The sequence below is a fragment of the Aythya ferina genome, assembly GCF_964211825.1.
Source record: "Aythya ferina genome assembly, chromosome: 5".
NCBI lineage: Eukaryota > Metazoa > Chordata > Aves > Anseriformes > Anatidae > Aythya > Aythya ferina.
The window spans coordinates 62,048,747-62,067,044 of record NC_140301.1 but is presented as its reverse complement, the minus strand read 5'-3'; the positions used below and the strand labels follow the sequence as shown (position 1 = coordinate 62,067,044).

Sequence of the window (18,298 nt, the reverse complement as noted above, 5' to 3'; positions counted from 1 at the left end):
CTTATTTACTTGGAACCTCTGAATCGTTCTGAACTCTCCATCCCTTGGACCATTGCATCGACAACCTACGAAAGCAACAGGAAAATCTCCCTGCAATAATCTCCCCACAGGGCAGGAACACTCCAAATGTTCCAAAGCCGCTTTCAAAACCTTTCCCGTAAAAGATTTACAGGCAAGCAGCATTTCTCCAAATGCTGGTCAAATGTTCTGACCTCCCTGTACCACCAGCTCTGCACGAACACAGACCACAGCCTGGTTGGCCAGACCAAAATGCAACCAGAAGCAGCACAGGTTCTGCCATTCAACTTCTGTTCTCCCAGCTAAAATAGCTCTCCCCAGCAAAGCTGAGTTGTTATGCCCCGAATTTCTGATGTTTCAGATACTGATGATCCAGCCAGGTGGATAAAAAGGCTGGGGTGCTAATGAAAACGAATGCAAACCATCAGAAAAACAAGAGGTGGCTTTAAACTGCAGGAATCAACAGTCACTACAAATTTTCCGTGAAAATTTAAACTACTTTTGGAACCTACCTCAATAAAGTGTAAAACATCAATATTTGAAACGAGCTTCGTCGACATGAAAGCTTTAGCCACAGCAACGTTACACTGAGCTGCACCCAGAACAAAAAGTGAGCCTGAACAGGAGCTGCTCATCGTGTGCTTGTCTTAACCTTCGCTGTGTCCCCCTACATTTTACACCCGTCAGATATCCGCATTTTTCAGCGGAGCTAATACACACACATATCCAGTTTGGCTGCTCGTACAACAAAGCACTGTCTGTAGCAAAAAAATGAAGCACACATAGGATGCGAGTGCATATAAAGGATCCCATTGTTGCTGAACCGATGACACAGGCATGTCAGATGTCGATCCTTACTGGGAAAATCTGCAAGCAATTCCTTAATTCTTGACTAAGCATTTTACGAGGCTCCACTCACTGAATCCAGAGAAAGATTTTTTTAAAAGGCACATGAATACTATTTTATACTCGGCACCGAATGAATACAAGACTCCTCTTTTTCCTTTTTGAAGGGTTTCAAGGTTTTCACATGGGAATTTCCACCTCCAGATTTCTAAAATTCTAAGCATTAGCAATTAAAATAAACATTTTCAGGCTATTTCTGCCCAAGAAACTTTCCCACAATGGTTCTTAAAAAAAAAAAAAAAATAGTAGATGGCAGCATTCAACAGCAACTCTCAAATAATAGATGGGCAAGAGCCTCCTCCAGAAAGGCTCAGCCAGGATGAAAAAAAAAAAAGGCATGATTGAAATAAGAAAGAATTTATTGTAAAATCTTTACAGTATAATTTAGTTTAGGAATAAACTAATGTATCTGGCTCTAGGGCTGGAAAACACTTCATCTATAAATCACCCTCAGATCCAAAGACAGATTATTAGGGAGCTTTGTTTTCAGACCAGGGCTTTAAAAACTGAGCAAGGTTATTCTGCAGTCCAAAGCTCAGTGGGATTTCAGGGAGACCTAGGAGTTGCTGCCCCGCAGCCTTTGAACCATCTCACCCTGCTCCTGCAGCCACAGTGCCTCTTGCCTTGTTCCTTGGCTCCTGCTGGGTGGCAAGTTTGATGGTTGTTCTCCTGCTGGGAAACCTCTGCAGGAAAACCTCTGGGTGCAGGAGGCAAGCAAGCGACGTTTCCTTCCATCAGGGGCATGGCTTGGGAACTATCAGAACTGAAATCACCAAATTTATCACAGATGACAACAAACTGTGCCATATTACCTCATTAGAAATCGGGAAGAATGATTTCCCATTAATATCTGGGTTTTGAAAACGGAGCAATGTTGGCTGTACCATATGAGCAATGCTGGATTTTGGTTTGGGTCAAACTAAGCAAGGGGTACATCAGCTCCGAAGCAAGAGCACTGTGCTAAAGGCAATCCCACGGCCTGCCCTGGCTCGGGTGGGGAAAGGAGGCAATTACAACACAGCAGAGATTGCTCCCTATCAGCTGCTTGGCTGTGGGAAATGGCAAAGGTGTGCCTCGGTAAACAACACTGCTTCATCTCAGACAGGTGCTGGTACTTAAAGATTACTCTGCTTCAGCCAGTGAATTCAACGCAGGCTATTACATTGATCACCATTAAAAAGTGATGTACCCAAATAGCCATTTTGAGACCCAGTTTCACTCATTCCTATCCACCCTCCATAAATTCATTCGTGTCTTCAATGTTCAGATGATTTTAGAAGGCTTAAGCTAAAGTCTTCCAGCATTTTTTTCTTTTATGGAGGAATGAAATACAAGGCTATTTACATCATAATACCTTTTTGTTCCCCCCACCAATACAGAACTCAAGATCTGTAAGATGAAATGTTGTTTATCTTTGTCCCTACAACCTTGATCCCTAGGAAAGGATTTGCCTCGATTTCTTTACTGCCTTAAGTCTTACACCATATAATCTGCAGCTGGCGATGCTCCAAGCTGAAAGATACCAATAGGTTGGGCTGGTTAGACACTTCCAGGGCATATTTACACAAGAAGTCCTACAGAAGTTTGAATGGCAGAGATTAGGAGCTAATGAAAAGCACTTTGTTTTAATTAGTCATACATATTTCACCACTTCTGGAGAAAAATAGTTTAAGTGACTGCAACAAAGGGTTTATACATTTTTAAACGAGTCCTTTTTTTTCCTGAAAAGCTAAATACAAGAGCTGTAATTACGTGAGGAGACAAGGATACATGCAATTTACACCCTGAGAAACACCTAAATCCTCTTAAGAAGAAAATTGTGTGGAAATAAGAACCACATGCAACACATAGTACACATGCAGTAACCTATATACGTTATACTCCAGCTATTCTCCTTTGTGAAGATCTTTGAATTGTGTGACCACCACCCAAATATCAATTGCATGAAAAAAGCTATGTAAATCCTTCAGGATACAGCAGGAAAAGTAATAATGGAGCAGATTTTGCCTGCTCTTTTCTTCTTGTTCTATTTCTACGAGAACACAATCATTTGTTTTGCTTAAAATGTCAAAATAGTAAAAAAAAATACCTAAATTTAAATAGTATATAGCATAGACTGTGGCTTATAAGCCTCTTTCACGTCCCTTGATGAGAGCCAAGAAAACTTGTAAAACTAAGACCAGAGAAGCTTATAACTAAAAGTTTACAGAGCTTAAACAGGAAAACCAAAGGTCTGTTTCAGAAATATCAATACAAGCTAGCACATAACCTGGAGATGCACAGATGCAATGAAATCAGAAGAAAGCAAGATGCAGGAAGCTTGGTTTTGTTGCTTTGAAGCAGCTTGTTCAGGTCTGATGGCAAAGTCAAGGCTCTTCTAGCTCCATCCACATGCCAGGCTCCAGCCAGCTGTGACAATTTACCCACAAATGAGATCTAAAAGGTTAATATAATCTTCAAAGGCTCCAAGATCAAGATCAAAACATACATTCTGCTGAATATGACAAAGCCAAAGGGCTGGATAAGTAACACAAGTTCATAAAGTGTGGTCAGCTTGACATGCAGGACTTCTGCTTTCCGGTGCAGTAATTTCTGTTCCTTCAATTTGGCTTCCTTGCTACCACAGTTGTGAACAATGTCTAGTGCATGAGGATCCTATCTGCACAAACTGAATGGAACTGTGAGGCTACAATATGTGACATCTCAGCTGAAAGCTATTTAAATAATGAAGGGAGGTGCCCACACACTTACTGAGGAGGGAAAAATGTGCAAGAATGTGTTTTGTTTGTTTTGATTTTGTTTGTTTGCTATTAACAGTTCTTCTAGAAAGTGCTGAACATTGCTGGGAGTGCTGCACTCCAAGACTTGCAATGTAAAATACACACAGGAACCTGCACATTGACACGAGCCACTGAAATAAACCTATTCTACAACAGTATCCTTGATGCTGCTCTGGACTTTTCAGCATTTGCTATTCATTGCTACTTTCTCAGTCCTTAGAAAGTATATTTTTGATGTGTTAACTATTGCACAGGCCATCAGACTTCTCACTGGTATGAAAGGATAAGCTCTGGTGTTATCCAAGCAGCACCAGCATGCATCCTACCCACCCAAAGACACTCGCTGTGACTGCCTCTCCAGTGGTAATGATGCTCCTACCTTTGCTAATGCAAATGCACAGAGCACAGTTCGCAGGGTAGTAGCTGTTCCTCTTACTTAGTTCCCTTATGACTGGGTTTGTAGTCTCATAAAGAAAAAAAAAAAAAGAAGGAAAAAAAAAACACTCATGAGAACAGGAAGCTTAATTAGGAGAATAGATGGTTACAGAAGCTGATCATGAGATGGAAGAGTCCTGTGTTTTACTGACCAGACTGCACACGGGGTGAACAAACAGATGTAATAAAAGACAAAAAAAAATAAAATTTTATTATTTCCATAATCGTTAGGTGAGGGACTTATTGCTACAGCTTACTGTTCTATAGCTTTCTAGCTATTTCCCAGTGTATCATTTCAGAGTAGAGCATGCTCCCGATATTTAAATAAATGGAACCATTCTTTAATCACGGCCAGGACGACCTTCCCTTGTTTAACTGCAAACACAGCAAGCTGCTCTGCTCTTCCAGAAGTAACAACATAACCTAAAGAGGAATTCAAGGGTAAAATCTTGGCCTCAGAAAACTTAATAGACGTAGCTACATGAATTTAGAGAGACAGAATTTTACTGAGCATCCAGATCAAATGAGATTTCATTCGCTGCGTGGTAAAGGATATTATTCTGCTGGTCCTTCAAATAATTTTAAATTGCTTTACGGAGCCAATTTCAAGATTACAGGTGGAAGTTACTTTTGAGTTTCACAGAGACTAAACATATTAAGAGCAATCTGATTGGCATAGAAGGGATTTTCTTTCCCAGCTCTGATCTGCAGGGCAGCTACACATGCAAGCCCCTGCACTCGCTTCAATGGCAGGCTCTGCTAGAGAGGACCATGTATTTTGCTCAGCCGTGAAGGTGAAATCACCTCTGTTTTATCAGGACCACACAAAGTACTCAAGCAACAGCTTGTTGTAGCTTTTCCCTGAACCATTTTTAATTGGTTTACACTAAGGAGCAACCCAAAACAAAAAGAGAAAGGCTGATCTTTGGGGCTGGTTCAAACATCGAGTTCCAAAGAAACCTCTCAGAAAGAGATGAATACCTTCAAAGTCATCTTTCATCTCAATTGCTGTACATCACCCCAAACTATAGCATGTACCATGTTCTTCAGGAAGGACTTTTCTGTTTTTATATAGCAGTTTCACCATCATCTCTGCAATCACTCTTTACACAAACTTGAACCCAATGGTTTAATACAAAATCTTAAAGCCCACCTCACTAACCATGTCAAAGATGTGTTGGAAACACTCAAAAAAAATATTTGGACTGTTGAAACGTGAAACAGGGTTGCAGCTTTAAGTTTAGGGCCTTATTTGTATTGAATCCTAATCCATTGTACTAGCTTATCAAATTTCAGTGCTGATACTCTGAAGTGAGGCGCTTCCAGCAGCAAAATTTGTTGCTGCAGTGTTGCAGTCCCAGCTGTAGGAGCTGGTCCCTTACCAGCCCTTTTCCAACCCACAGCAGCTTGCATTTTTTGAAGCAGCACGAGCTGAAAGCTAAACTGAACCACAGAGGAATGACCGTGCCACATGACAAACACGCGGGGAACTCCTAAAAGCTGAGCACATGCTCGAATCCCACTGAAAGTCACGGGACTTTTGCACAATCACACCCTCAGCTCGAAGTGCACGTGCTCTGCTGGGAGGTGCTCTTCAGTCGGTCTTTGTTAGCAAGCTCTCTAGCACCAAGAAGCAATGATTATGTATGCACAGTTTGAGCAAGCAGGTTCCTATACAGGAATATTAAAAAAAAATAAAAATTAAGATTTTTTCTGTGCACGCCTGAGACCTACCAGTACCACTAATGAACACGACGAATGTGTTCAAGGGCACAGTAACCCTTTCTCTCAGCTCCTTCCCTCTTCCTCCTCTGCAGGGATTTTCCTTCATCTCAGAGCTCACTTACCATGCAATTCACAACATTTACAGTCTCTGTGTGTCTCCATGCCAGGTGTGGCTTCAGCTACTTGCAACCCACACTCAAACACCTCATACCACCCTACTGACCTCCTCTCCTGCCAACACTTGCAACCATACTTCACCCATGCCTTTTTCAGCCTTACATATCACTAACAGAATTGCTCGTGCTTCTAATTTTTATTTCTCACTCTTCTGCAAATTTTTCTTCCATCAGTTCTTCTGCTTATTAACTTCTATAGAGTCAGATCTTACAAATACTCTCTTGCTCCTGTCAGAACAAAAAATGAGCTCTGTCCAAGTTCTCTTTCCCCTCAATTTATTTTTTCTTCCTAAACAGCCTCTCCCTCTCACAGACATACACAGAAATTCAATCCATTTTTAATCTGGTCCTGGCACCTCCAAATTAGGTCCCACCTTATTTCTTTGATATCGCCACAGTTGAGTCAGTACTCAAACCTACATGAAGTCAGAACAGAACTCCTGATCCTTCTCATCCTACAAACGTGTTCTGCTTTCCCAGTTACAGTGGGTAACACCTTCCTGTTCTTCACCAAGAACCTTTAACCACTGCATTCCCACCATGTCTGCATTCTTGCTGGATGAGATCAAGGAGGAAAAGTGATAAACAGCATTGAAGGGCAAGCACAACTCACTTTGTAAGCTGAGTCTGTCCTTAAACTACTCAGCTGTAGTTGATACATCCATCAGAGAGTGATTCTGGTCATTTATGGCAGTAAGAGAACAGATTTTTGTTTAAATGCTTTCAAATCACAAAAACAAAAGCTGAAGTCACAAAAGGAGCTTGTCCTCAAAAACACATCCAAACCAAATGCCAACATCTCCCACCTTTTTAAAAAAAGCATCCTTGAAGCCCCAGATTACCCATTTTGAAACCAGGAAAGGCACTAGAAACCAGAGCATATTTACACACAAATGTACTTTGTGTTTTGATACGAATTTCAGATCTGCAGTACTCACTGTGTGTTAGGCCTTCTGGACAGGAAGAAGCTGGCTGGACCTAAGCTAACAAGAACTTCTGGAAGGAAGGTAAAATGAAGAAAAAAGGCAGAAGAGTAGAACCCAAGAAAGATTCTGATCAGCAAAAGTAACGCTTTACCTTGCTATGTATGCTATCAGTATTTTATTAGCAAGTGAAGAGTAACATATCTGGGGAGAAAAGCAAGAAAAGAGTATTCATGTATTCATCCTTCAAATGAAACAGCAACCAACTTCAGCTGGCCAACACACCAAAAGCAATGCTCTAAGCATGCCATAAAAGCAACTAAAAAAAGTGTTCAGCTATGAAAAACAGACTAAAAAAATAAAAACCACGTACTGATATGAACCACTCTTGGTTCCAAACCCTCAATTTTCATCTCGCCTCATAAATCTGTTTTAATACTTTTTCTGTGTTTCGGAATAGAAGACAAAACCCCTAAACCAACGACACAGCCTCGGAACAGCAGGCATTGATTAAAGTAGCCAGGCAAGTGGTCTCATGGGTCCCAGGCCACAGGATGGGTTCTGGGTTGCCGGCGTGGAAATTTGTGCTGCCGAGGGAAGGCACAGCACCCGGTGCTCCTGCCCAGAGCAGGCAGCAGAGAAGCACCTCGCAGCTCCAGCACGGTGATTTTTTTTTGATTTTTTTCTTTACAGCACAGTCCTAACAACGACCAGCGGCTGAGGTATGAAAGGGTTCGTATCTTGCTGCTGACCTCCACCTCCTACATCAAAACAAGCACACAAAAAAAATAATTTGCTAACAAAACAGCCTTTTGTCATCATCCGATGCCAAGCGTTAACCACTGTCCTCCAAGATTTTCCAGTAATCCTGGCTGATTCTAGGTTCAGAGGGACGCCAACGCTCCCCTGGCTTTCACATCTCATTTTGCAAAAAGCTCAACTGGCAGAGGCTTTTTACAACCTGCGAACCACTACCTCTTCTTCCAATTTACAAAGCAGCTCACAGAAGTATACACGTCTCAGAAATCTCTTTCAGCTCAAGCTCAAAGGCATCTGAAACAGTTTTGAGCCTGCCCAATTCCAGCCTGAGTATACAGATTTTAAAATCAAGACCAAATGATCCCCCCCAGCACTCACAGAGGGGCTAAGCCCAGTCAAATCTCCATTTAATCAGTACAACAAAGTTACTCTTACATCTCCAGTCAAGGATGATCCTTGTGAACCATTTTTTTTTCAATACAAAATGTGGTTATTTTATTTAATAGACTTCTGCAACTATTAGGTACGAAAACTTGCGTGCTATAAAAAATAACAAACAAATCCCTCACTAAACCTGTGTGCAGGAGGGGAGTATTTTAGTCTTCCCTAAAAGACAATCATCCAAAAACTCCCCAAATGGCTGCAGAAATACACGTTTTGTTGTTGCTTCTCCCCACATACCAACAGATTTGGACAGAAGTCCTACTTCAATTTTAAAAGGTGCCACAGCATGACAGAGAGCAGCCAAGGTGATGGGTGCCCCCAGCACAGCCAGAATTCAAACTGGAGAACACGCTGGGATGGAGACGACTACCTGGAGGGTGAAATTTATAAGAAAACACTGCCAGAACTAAATACATGCAACTTGACAACGTAACCATCAAAAAGCAAGGGAAAAGCAACTACCAGACAGGCCAACAGCCGTACAAGACAAACTTGTGAGCCAAGGAACAGGACGGAAACAGCCAGAAGTCCTCAGTTTTGGATTAAACAGACTCAACCAGGCTAAGTAAATCTACAGAAAAACAGGTGTAAAACAGCCCTCTTCAACTGGGAGGGCAGAAGAGGTCTGGATAACGTAAGATGATTCACATGGAAGAGCCACATATAAAATATCCCTTATATCCACAGAAAACAAGCAGTCCAACTCCAAGCTACTCACTTATCTGGAAACCTACAGTAATAATTTCAGTCCTCTTGTGCTGTCTTTGCAAGTTTTACAATGCTAATTAAATAAATCCCAGAGGTCACAAGGTAAGGATAAAATTCTCAGTAATTAATCTGCTCAAATTGTAACTCAGTCTGATATTCCTGATGCTACGAACAAATCCTGTGACGAGCTGAAGAGTGAAAAACACATTTCAGCAAATGCCCAGCTAGAATCAACATCTTCCTGTCACTGAGATGACACAATTGCTAAAGAACTGTCAGGGCATCCAATATTGTTGCTGCGAGATAGCAGCCTTCCCTGAAGTACGGTACAGATGTGAAACAGAGCAACAAAACGGGCCAGTACAAAGATAAAAGCTTTTGACCTTTGCTCTGAACCGAAAATGTGAATCAGCAAAACCAGAGAGCAGTTGCTGTACCCTTTCGCGTGCACCTCAGCATATTTTAAGTCAGTTGTACTCGTTGTTTTTCACGCTCGTGCAGTCAGAGAGCATGTTCCTCCTCCTTTACTCGCGGTCTTGCCTGGTGTGAGATGTGGTTATGCCATCAGCACCTCCCTCCCGTATCACAGGGAACCAGCGTAGGAGCTACCCTTCGGATCCAAACCTGCATGCACCGTATCAGAGGGGGGTAATTGGGGAATAACAGCCACACCAAGGTCTTCAGAAGAGCGAGAGGAGACAGAATCCTTGGGATCTGACCTTGCCGTCTTCTCGGGCCTGGGCGCAGCAGAGAACCAGGCAGAGAGCACCAGGCAGCAGCGCAGCACAGCCACGCTGGCCAGATGCCTACGGGGGCACGCGGCGCCTCACCTGGGAGGAGAGAACGGGAGAAAGGCGAGAACTCTCACATTTACAGGGCAGAGGCAAGGCAACGTGCGAGCAGAGGAGGAGTTAGGCCAGAAGACGCTGACAGATCCCTGAAACACCAGAAGTTTATCTCAGCCTTGCAAATGAGCGGGCCCGATAAGAAGAAAAGGCTTGAGCACTCTTTTAATCAGCTTTCTGAGGGCTAGAAAATATCCCCTTCGTTAGTCTTCTCAGCACCACGGGTTTGTTTCTCTCCTGCCCAGCACTGCTTCTGGTGCTAGCCTTTGGGAATCTCCGCTTCCAAACGTTGTCTCTGCACAGCACACGTTATTACTTGAAACATCTGCTCCTCGGGCTTAAGGAGACTGAATCAGCTTCCAAAATGGACGAGGCACTGGGTCAAGAAATTAAACCTTTAAGCTGCTGCTGAGTACAGCCTCGTGCTCTCATTACCAGGAGCAATCCTGCCTTGCCTGACAGCTCTGCTCACTCGCTCTCCTCTGTCCCTGTGGCACGGCCAGCAAGGGGGACAGCAGCAGCTTCTTCACCCCCTGGATTATCTGCATCTTCCCAGTAATTACGTGGCAGATGCAGCAAGAACCAACAGTTGAGACTTCAGGGTGCTAACAGAAAAAAAAAAATGCACTTTCTGAACAAGGAGCTGTGCCCAGGCTCTTTTTTAACTCAAAACATGCGTGCACTGGGAGCTCTGCTTGCCCCTTGAGCTCACTATCCATCTGCTGGGGCAATGATTTGAAAGACGAAAGCGTCACACACCACAAGTGAATTGTACCACCTGGTACCGTCTTTTATGGTCTCCCTCTTGTAAAGATGCTGAGAAGGAAGAGGGAAAACAACCAAAAGCCCTAGTTTTTAGATCTGCTCCTTTGAAGCAGTTCTGCTGCTCCTCTGTGATTCTCTTCTGAACATGCAGAGGGGATCTAAGAAAATTGCCTTGCCTGCTTCCAAGTGCATGCCAGGACAATGTCTACTGCTTGCTTGGCCAGTCTGCATCTCTCACCCTACTCCATAACATTTCCCTTGGCCTGGAAGGACAGCAAGTCCAGCTGTGAGACAGGGACAGAGGGTAAGCGGTGCTACTGCTCATCTGTTCCAGGAGAGCAGATGTATGCTCGTCCAGCAAGACCTCGGGACACAATTCCTTGCGAAGGAAGAGGCAGAAGAGCTGAGGTGCCTGCTCCTTCACCTGTTCCCCTAAGTCCCCTCTCCTCCAGCAAAGGCGGCAGATGAATGCAAGGGAAAGTGCCTCTTGAGGAAGGGTGACAGAAGGCGTACATCGCCACCTCCTTTTGAAGCTGAGGTGGTAAAGCAAGCACCCCTCTGCTGGAAAGATAAGAAATAAGAACTGGTGCATCTGAGATGCCTGTTGCATCCCCTTGAAGCAGAAAGAAGTCCCACGTTATGCTCCCTGCAGAATGATGGGCCTGGGGGAGATGAAGCACAACACCGTTACCTTCCTAGCAGAGAGGATGAGAGCAGGAGAGAAGCCAGGTGTCTCTTCCATCATTCTTCATCAAAGAAAAGGGATCAGAAGCATGCATGTGGCAGGGAGACTGGACAAACAATTGCTCATTTTCACCCTTCTGAACAGCGGGCACACATATTGAGGGACAGGGGGGTAGTGATCTCCCCCCTCAGTAACCCATTCCCATTTAAGAAATGGGAACCATCAGCAAAAAGGTTGTCACCTTCCCTCCCACTTTCTCCCGTATGTGTCAAGAAACAAGAGGATGCTCAGATCTCCCATTCCACCACCTCTGTATGCCAGGGTGTGCATGCCCAGATCCCCCTTTCCTTCAGATGCAGGTGCACAGTGGGGAAAAAGAGGGAAAGCTCCCCGAATCCCTTTTCAGATGGAAGCGTACGAAGAAGCGCCCAGTGCCCCCTCTCCCCCAGGAGTTTGCATGCGGCATGGGGGGCACCCAGTGCCTCCTGCCCTCTGGGTGCATTAGGGGGATCCAGTGCCTCCTCTCTTGAGTTTATGGTGAGGGGTACCCAATTTCCAGGGCACAGTGTGTGTCCAGGAGGGCAGGATGCCCGATGCTGCTCGATGTCTGTGACTTGACCTCCTCGCCCCGTTATCTGTGAGACAGAGTGGTCCTTTTCCCCCAAACCCCATGTCCCCAAATGCATGTGGGTATCAAGCAGCACCCGTTCCCCTTCCTCGTGTGACATGCAGCACTCAGACCCCTCGTTCACCTGTATGTGTGTGTTATGGGGGCAGAAAGGGCCACCTGGTAAACCCAGTGCCCCGTGCGAGCAGGGCGACCCTTTTTGGGGTGGACAGAGGGCAGAGACAGCCCCATAACCTGCTTGGGCAGAGGGGCCCAATCCCTGCCTCATGTGGTGTCTTTTGGGGTGGCGAAGGGTCTGTGGCTCCCCTGCTGAAGGGCCTGTGGCTCCCCAAAACATGCATGGCGGCGATGGGGCTATATTTTTGCCGTGCCCCCCACCCCAAAGGGACACCCACGGTGTCTGTGCGTGAGGCGTCCCCTCCTTATCCCTTCGGGGGACACTCACTGACAGCCCCCACATAACGGGGAACCCCATGAGGGCCTTGTGTGTGCGTCCCAGCTGCCAGAGGGGGGGTTCCCCGGCCACACTCACGGTTCCAGTAGACGGGATAACACTCGGCGTTGACCACATCCACCTCGTACAGCCCGCTCCTCACGCACACCGGCTCCACCGCCTCGCCCTCCTCCCGCGGCTCGGGGCCGAGGGCTCGGAAGGCCAGCTCGATCCGCAGCGAGTCGTAGCCGATGAAAGGCTTCCAAGTCTTGCGGTCCTCCCGGTAAAACCAGCGCACCTCCTCGGCGCCCAGCTCCCGCACCACCTCGTAGCGGGGCCGCCCGCCGCCTCCCCCCCCCCCCGAGCGCGGCCGCTTCCTCTCGGGCAGCGCCGAGGCCGCCGGGGCGAAGCCGCTGCCGCCGCTCTCGCTGCTCGCCAGCCCCGCTCCCTCGCTGCCTTCGCCGCCGGTGCCGGTGGAGTAGCGCAGGGAGGCGCCGGATTCGGCCGAGTCGAACTCGCCGCCGCCGGCCGAGTCGCTCAGGCTGAGCCGCCGCGGAGGGGCGGCCTCCGGCTCCCCTTCGGAGGACGAGGTGGAGAGCGCGGCTCGGAGCTGGTGCTGCTGCTGGTGGTGCTGCTGCTGGTGGTGGTGGTGGAGGTGGTGGCGGCGAGGCGGGCGGACCAAGGGATGCTCCACGCCGCGGCTCTCCTCCTCCTCTTCCTCCTCCTCCTCCTCCTGCCCGTAGCAGCCACCGCCGCTTCCCCCGCCGCCGCTTTCCCCTCCGCCTTCCCCGGGCAGGTCCCAAGCGCCCTGCGGCTCGGGGTAATCCATGCCGCCCGGTGCTCTCCTCACTGCTCCTTCTTCTTCTCCTCGCTTCACCTCGGCCGCCCCCGCGCCGCCCGGCTCGCGGCTGCCGCAGCCGCCGCTGCCGGCTCCGGCTCCGGCTCCTCCGTTCGTCCGGGGGCGGCTCCGCATCGTCACGCGTGCGGCGACGCGGCCGGGGGCGGGCGGAGGCCTGAGGCGGAGCGGGGAGCACCGGGCGGGAGGGAGGGCGGGCGGCGGCTCGGGGGCCGCGGGGCGGCGCTGCCCTCAGGCGCCCGCCGGTGCCCGGAGCTCCCGGGGGGTGTCTCTGTGAGGCTCTGTGAGGGGCTTTAGGCGGTCTTGAAGCGATCGTGAAGCGATCGTGGCACTCTCCTGAGGGGGTGTGAGGGGTGTATCGTAGTCTGGGGGGCTGTGGGGCGCCCTTTCTGCTGGCTGGTGTTAGTGCTGTGTTTGTAAAGGGGGACAGTGTGGGTTCTTGGAGGCTCTAGAGGGTGTCTAGAGAAGGGTGATGAAGGTGGTGAAGGGGCTGAGCACGAGTCCTATGAGGAACAGCGGAGGGAAATGGGGGGGTTTAGTCAGAATTGGAGGTTCAGGGGAGACCTTACTGCTCTCTGCAACTACCCAAAAGGAAGGTGTCGGCTGGAGGGTCGGCCTCTTCTTGCAGATAACAAGTGATAAGACCAGAGGGAATGGCCTCAAGTTGTGCCAGGGGAGGTTCAGGCTGGGAACAAGGAGACATTTCTCCTCAGAAAGAGCAGCCAGGCGTTGGGACAGGTTGCCCAGGGAGGTGGTGGAGTCACCGTCCCTGGGGGTGTTCAAGGAGAGGTTGGACAGAATCACAGAATTTCTAGGTTGGAAGAGACCTCAAGATCATCGAGTCCAACCTCTGACCTAACACTAACAAATCCTCCACTAAAACATATCCCTAACCTCTACATCTAAACGTCTTTTAAAGACTTCCAGGGATGGTGACTCCACCACTTCCCTGGGCAGCCCATTCCAATGCCTAACAACCCTTTCGGTAAAGAAGTTCTTCCTAACATCCAACCTAAAACTCCCCTGGTGCAACTTTAGCCCATTCCCCCTCATCCTGTGGTGCCTGGGGACGTGGTTTAGTGGGTGACAGTGGTGGTAATGGGGCAGTTGGACCAGATGATCTTGGAGGGCTTTTCCAACCCCAATGATTCTCCGATTCCATGATTTGTGTGAGGACCCTCCCCACCCATACCTAATGGGGTGCTCACCTCTGTGTGTGCCTGGGGGGGGTCGCACCCTGTGGCAGCAACCAGACCCTGCAGGCGAACGGGTGACAGCCACACTCAGGGAAAGGCTGCGTGATGTGTCCTCATGGGGGATGCATGTGCAGCAAGGCCCCAGTCCTCCAAACGCTAGTTATGACCACCAAAATGGGAGGTTTTGGGGCTCACCTGCGCTCATTGATGTGCCCCCAGTACGCCCCTCGCAGTCGGCCGGAGAGGGGTCCAGATGTATATGGGTGCTGCATGATAAAACACCCGTCAGCCTGTGTCAGGAACAAGGATGAGGGAGGGTGCCAGGGCTTCATACCTGTCTGAGAGCACTCCCGGCCCCCACCACACACCCATGGTTGGATCACTTCTCTGTGTGCAAGTCTCCCCCCATCCTTTCTCATGGCCGTTGTGTGGGTGGGAAAGGGCGAGACTCCCAGAAACACACCCCGGCTTACTGGGGTGGGGTCACCTGTTTATGAGAAAACCCCCTTTTCGCAACACACCCGGGAGCGACGAGGTGGTGTGAGGGTATGTGAGCGATACTCCTATCTCACCAACACCTCAGGGGAGGAGGGAGCTGATAACCTGTGCTGTTGTCACATCTGTGCGCGCAGCATCCCCGCTGCCTTACACACCCATCCAGGCATTACAGCCAGCAGCTCACCGTGTTGGTCTGCAGCCTCCAGCCCTCTGCCCCCTGCAGTTGGTCAAGAACTACCCCCAAAAAAACCACAGCCAGCGTGCAGGCAGGGAAGTATTGTCAGTGTCACATACATCTCCGTGCCTCCAGCCCTAAATCTCTGCCTGTGTCATTCCCCTTCTTGGTTTACAACAAAACCTCTCATAGCCCTGCATATCGGTTGTGGAAAAACAGGGTACAGTGCATATGTTCCCTGATTCCCCCATCTCCTACTGGAAATGGGATTTCACATGTTTAATACACCATTCCCTTCCACTTGGCTCCATCCTACAGTCTGCTGCAGCAACAAGGGAACTTCTGTGTATTGCGTGGCATTGTATCTCCCAAAATAGGCTTGTGCCCTACCTCCTACATCCGCTGTCAGCGAGGGAATCCTGTTAATGGAGTGTGTTAAAACACAGAGAGGCCAGATTAAGTTCAGGAAGGACGGCTGAAGCTTTTAAAAATGTTCACTGCGGGTGAATGCGTCTTGAATGCATTGGCAACACTTTTCAATCCTGAAAGCTCCAAGAATTTTGTTAGCATTCAGGAACCTCCACCACAGGAGCTTTGTGCGCGCTTGTTCTACCTTCTCAGATGGGGAAAGAGGAAAGAGAGAAGATAAGGTACAAGCAAGAAGTCACCAGAGGAAGCTGTGCTAGGGCATTTGGCTTCGCATCCCTGTAGCTACAGGGATATGATCTGTTTAACTTAACCTTTGCATTTCTCATGAAGTCCACAAGGTAAGCTCTCCATGAAACCTGTCCCAGACTTTCCTCTGCAGTGGGGAAGAAAATGCTAGTTGCCTTGTAGGTTGTTTTGAAGACACATCTCATGGGATTCTCTCTTTTCATCCTTCTTTCTGCCAAAGCCAGTGGGATTTCATGATCTTTTGTCATTCAACAAGTGTTTCACTCTTCTTCATGTCATCCTACTCAAATTCTCCCTCCTTTTGCTTCTTGTCTGAGACAGCAAGGAAAGATTGCCCAAGTGAACAAGGGGCACATTAAATGTTCTTCATCTTATTGATATAATTCTTTCAGATGATTTGATCTGTGATTCCATGGTTTATTTCCTGATGTGCATTTCTGGAGGTGTTTGTCTGCTCTCCCTATGCAGACTCTATTTTCTTGTCCATAGTGGCTCTCTAGACAATAGGCAAGAAGACTTTGTTCATCATCATCAAGCTGGACCACACCATCTAGAGCTGAAATTTGACTTTTCCATTACAGCCATCTTGGAGATCAATGGAGATACATGGCCTGAAAACTGGCTTATCAAATTGCCAACAAAGACACCCAAAAAAGTCCCATTATCGTTCACTTTGAATTTGTGGGGAAGGTCTTGAAGGGGTAGACTGGTGCAAATGGAAGTTGAGAGCCCAAACCTCTCCTGTTTGAGCTCGAAAGAGGATTATTTTCCTCTTTATGCTGTTAACAGCTCTCAGCTCACAGGCGTAGAGTAGCGTGAAATCTTCTGACATGACACGGGACTCAACTCCCATCACCACAGATCTACATGAAATAAAAAATAAATGTATGAACTTCCTTTATGACGAGAGGACAGAAGTTTCCTTGCCGTGGAATAAATGTAGTGGAAGAATGTATCTGTCTGTATGGAAGTTTTAAAGCAAAGGTGCATTAATTTTGAAGTGTCATTTGTATAGCACTGTGAATTTCCATGCAGACTAAGACCAGTGGCTGCTGTGTTTGCTGTACCATGGGACCTTCACAGAAGGCTTCTGCAGACTGTATATGCATACATATTTTCTTCCTGCAGAGTTCATACAGTTAGCAATTTCCATTGAAAGTATAAAGTAATGCAAATCACCTCTGAATATCCTCCAATTTTAAAAATTACTTTAAAAAAAATGTGCACACAAGAACTGGACTTTAAATTTTACCGTCAGCTTCACTAAAAACAAGAGTCACATACTCTGCTGCTTTCCAGGGTACAGACTAAACAAGAAGTCCTTCTGAATTTACAGATTATGTCCACATGATCCTGCACTGTGCTGGATAATTGCTCCTATGCGTATGACTTTGCACTTGCCTGTCCTAAGGTTTCCTTTAACTAACCTCATTTTACCAGGTAGCTTGGATTGCTTTTGTCACTCTGCTGTCTTTGTTTTCCTGACAAGCTACTCTTGTTAATGCAACTTTAAACAGCATAGTCAGTTTTGAAATTATTATGGTTCACAAATGATGCAATCATGCTGTATTTTCTTCCAGATCCTAAATACAATGAATAGCACAAGTCCAAGTGCTTGCAAGAGTCCATTAGAAACAGTCTTTATTCATTGATGAATCCTTTATAACAAAGCCATTTTAAGATCTTTCCATTAGCTATTTTTAAGCCATTTATTATGCACTCATATTGATTTTGTATACATTTTTTTCTTCAAATCTGGATACAGTGCAGCACTGAGTCAACACAGCTACTGCTATCAACTGTATCCGTGATTTTATTAAGGAACAAGGTGAAATTTGTTCTTTGACAGGAACCAGTTCCCATGAAAACTGATGATTACCTTTTCATTACATCACCGCTCTCCATCTCCTTATTAATTGGTACGCACCACTTCATTATACCTAGGTCAGGAGAGGTGTCAGGCAAACCAACGTGAAATTATGTGGGTTTGCCTCAGTCACACTCTTTAAATATTGACACAACACTGATTTTCACCTTAGAAATGCTCTTCTGGCCCATTTCTAAACTCTCACATTCCCACCCTGTGTGAGAACAGTCGCCTGAAGAGCCAGCTCTTAAAACCCTGACGTGCAAGTCCTCTAGACCTGCTGCTTTTAAAATGTCACTTGTGCTGTTTAATGTTCTTTTTTTAAGTTGCTTGCCTGGGAAACATTTCATCATCATTATATAATGTGGAAACGACATTCAACTTTGTCCCAAATGCAGGCAGGAAATATTTATCAAACACTTCTGCTTTTTCAGTTTCACAGCTATCCAAATATATTTGGATACACTGAGAGTGTTAGTAATTGGACTCTGCTAAAATACTGTTCATCAAATTAAGCAGGCTTCCAAAAAATCTTTGCTTACAACATGATATTATCTGCACAGGGAACATTAACTCTCTGGCTCCGTTAAAAGGGACGTTGGTCAACTGAGCTAAAAATCCCCCCTGGCAAGAGTTTTGTCCTAGTATCGGACATGGGAGGCTTGTCTATGTTTATCTTTTCCTTGAACGCCAGCAGGTTTGGTGTAGCTCCTATGCCAAGGTCAAATGTGCCTTTCTCTAGATCTGAGATGTTCTTCCAAGGCCACGGCTCCGTGTCCTTTTCCTCTGCTGCAAGCAGCA

At 46.8% G+C, this 18,298-nt stretch overlaps 1 protein-coding gene across 4 annotated transcripts in view; it reads right to left on the bottom strand.

The window, feature by feature from the left end:
• Window positions 1-13,218, bottom strand: part of DDHD1 (DDHD domain containing 1) — a 65,668-nt gene extending 52,450 nt beyond the window's left edge. For 2 of the 4 annotated variants that reach the window (XM_084520303.1, XM_084520304.1), the window contains exons 1-2: window positions 12,330-13,218; window positions 9,594-9,704 (exon numbers count right to left, since the gene is read on the bottom strand). In XM_084520303.1, the coding sequence (XP_084376429.1) occupies window positions 9,594-9,704; window positions 12,330-13,203 (985 nt within the window). In that variant the 5' untranslated portion in view covers window positions 13,204-13,218. The remainder of the gene's footprint in view (window positions 1-9,593; window positions 9,705-12,329) is intronic. The other 2 variants (XM_084520305.1, XM_084520306.1) reach the window with 1 other exon arrangement.
• Window positions 13,219-18,298: the final 5,080 nt, after the last annotated feature.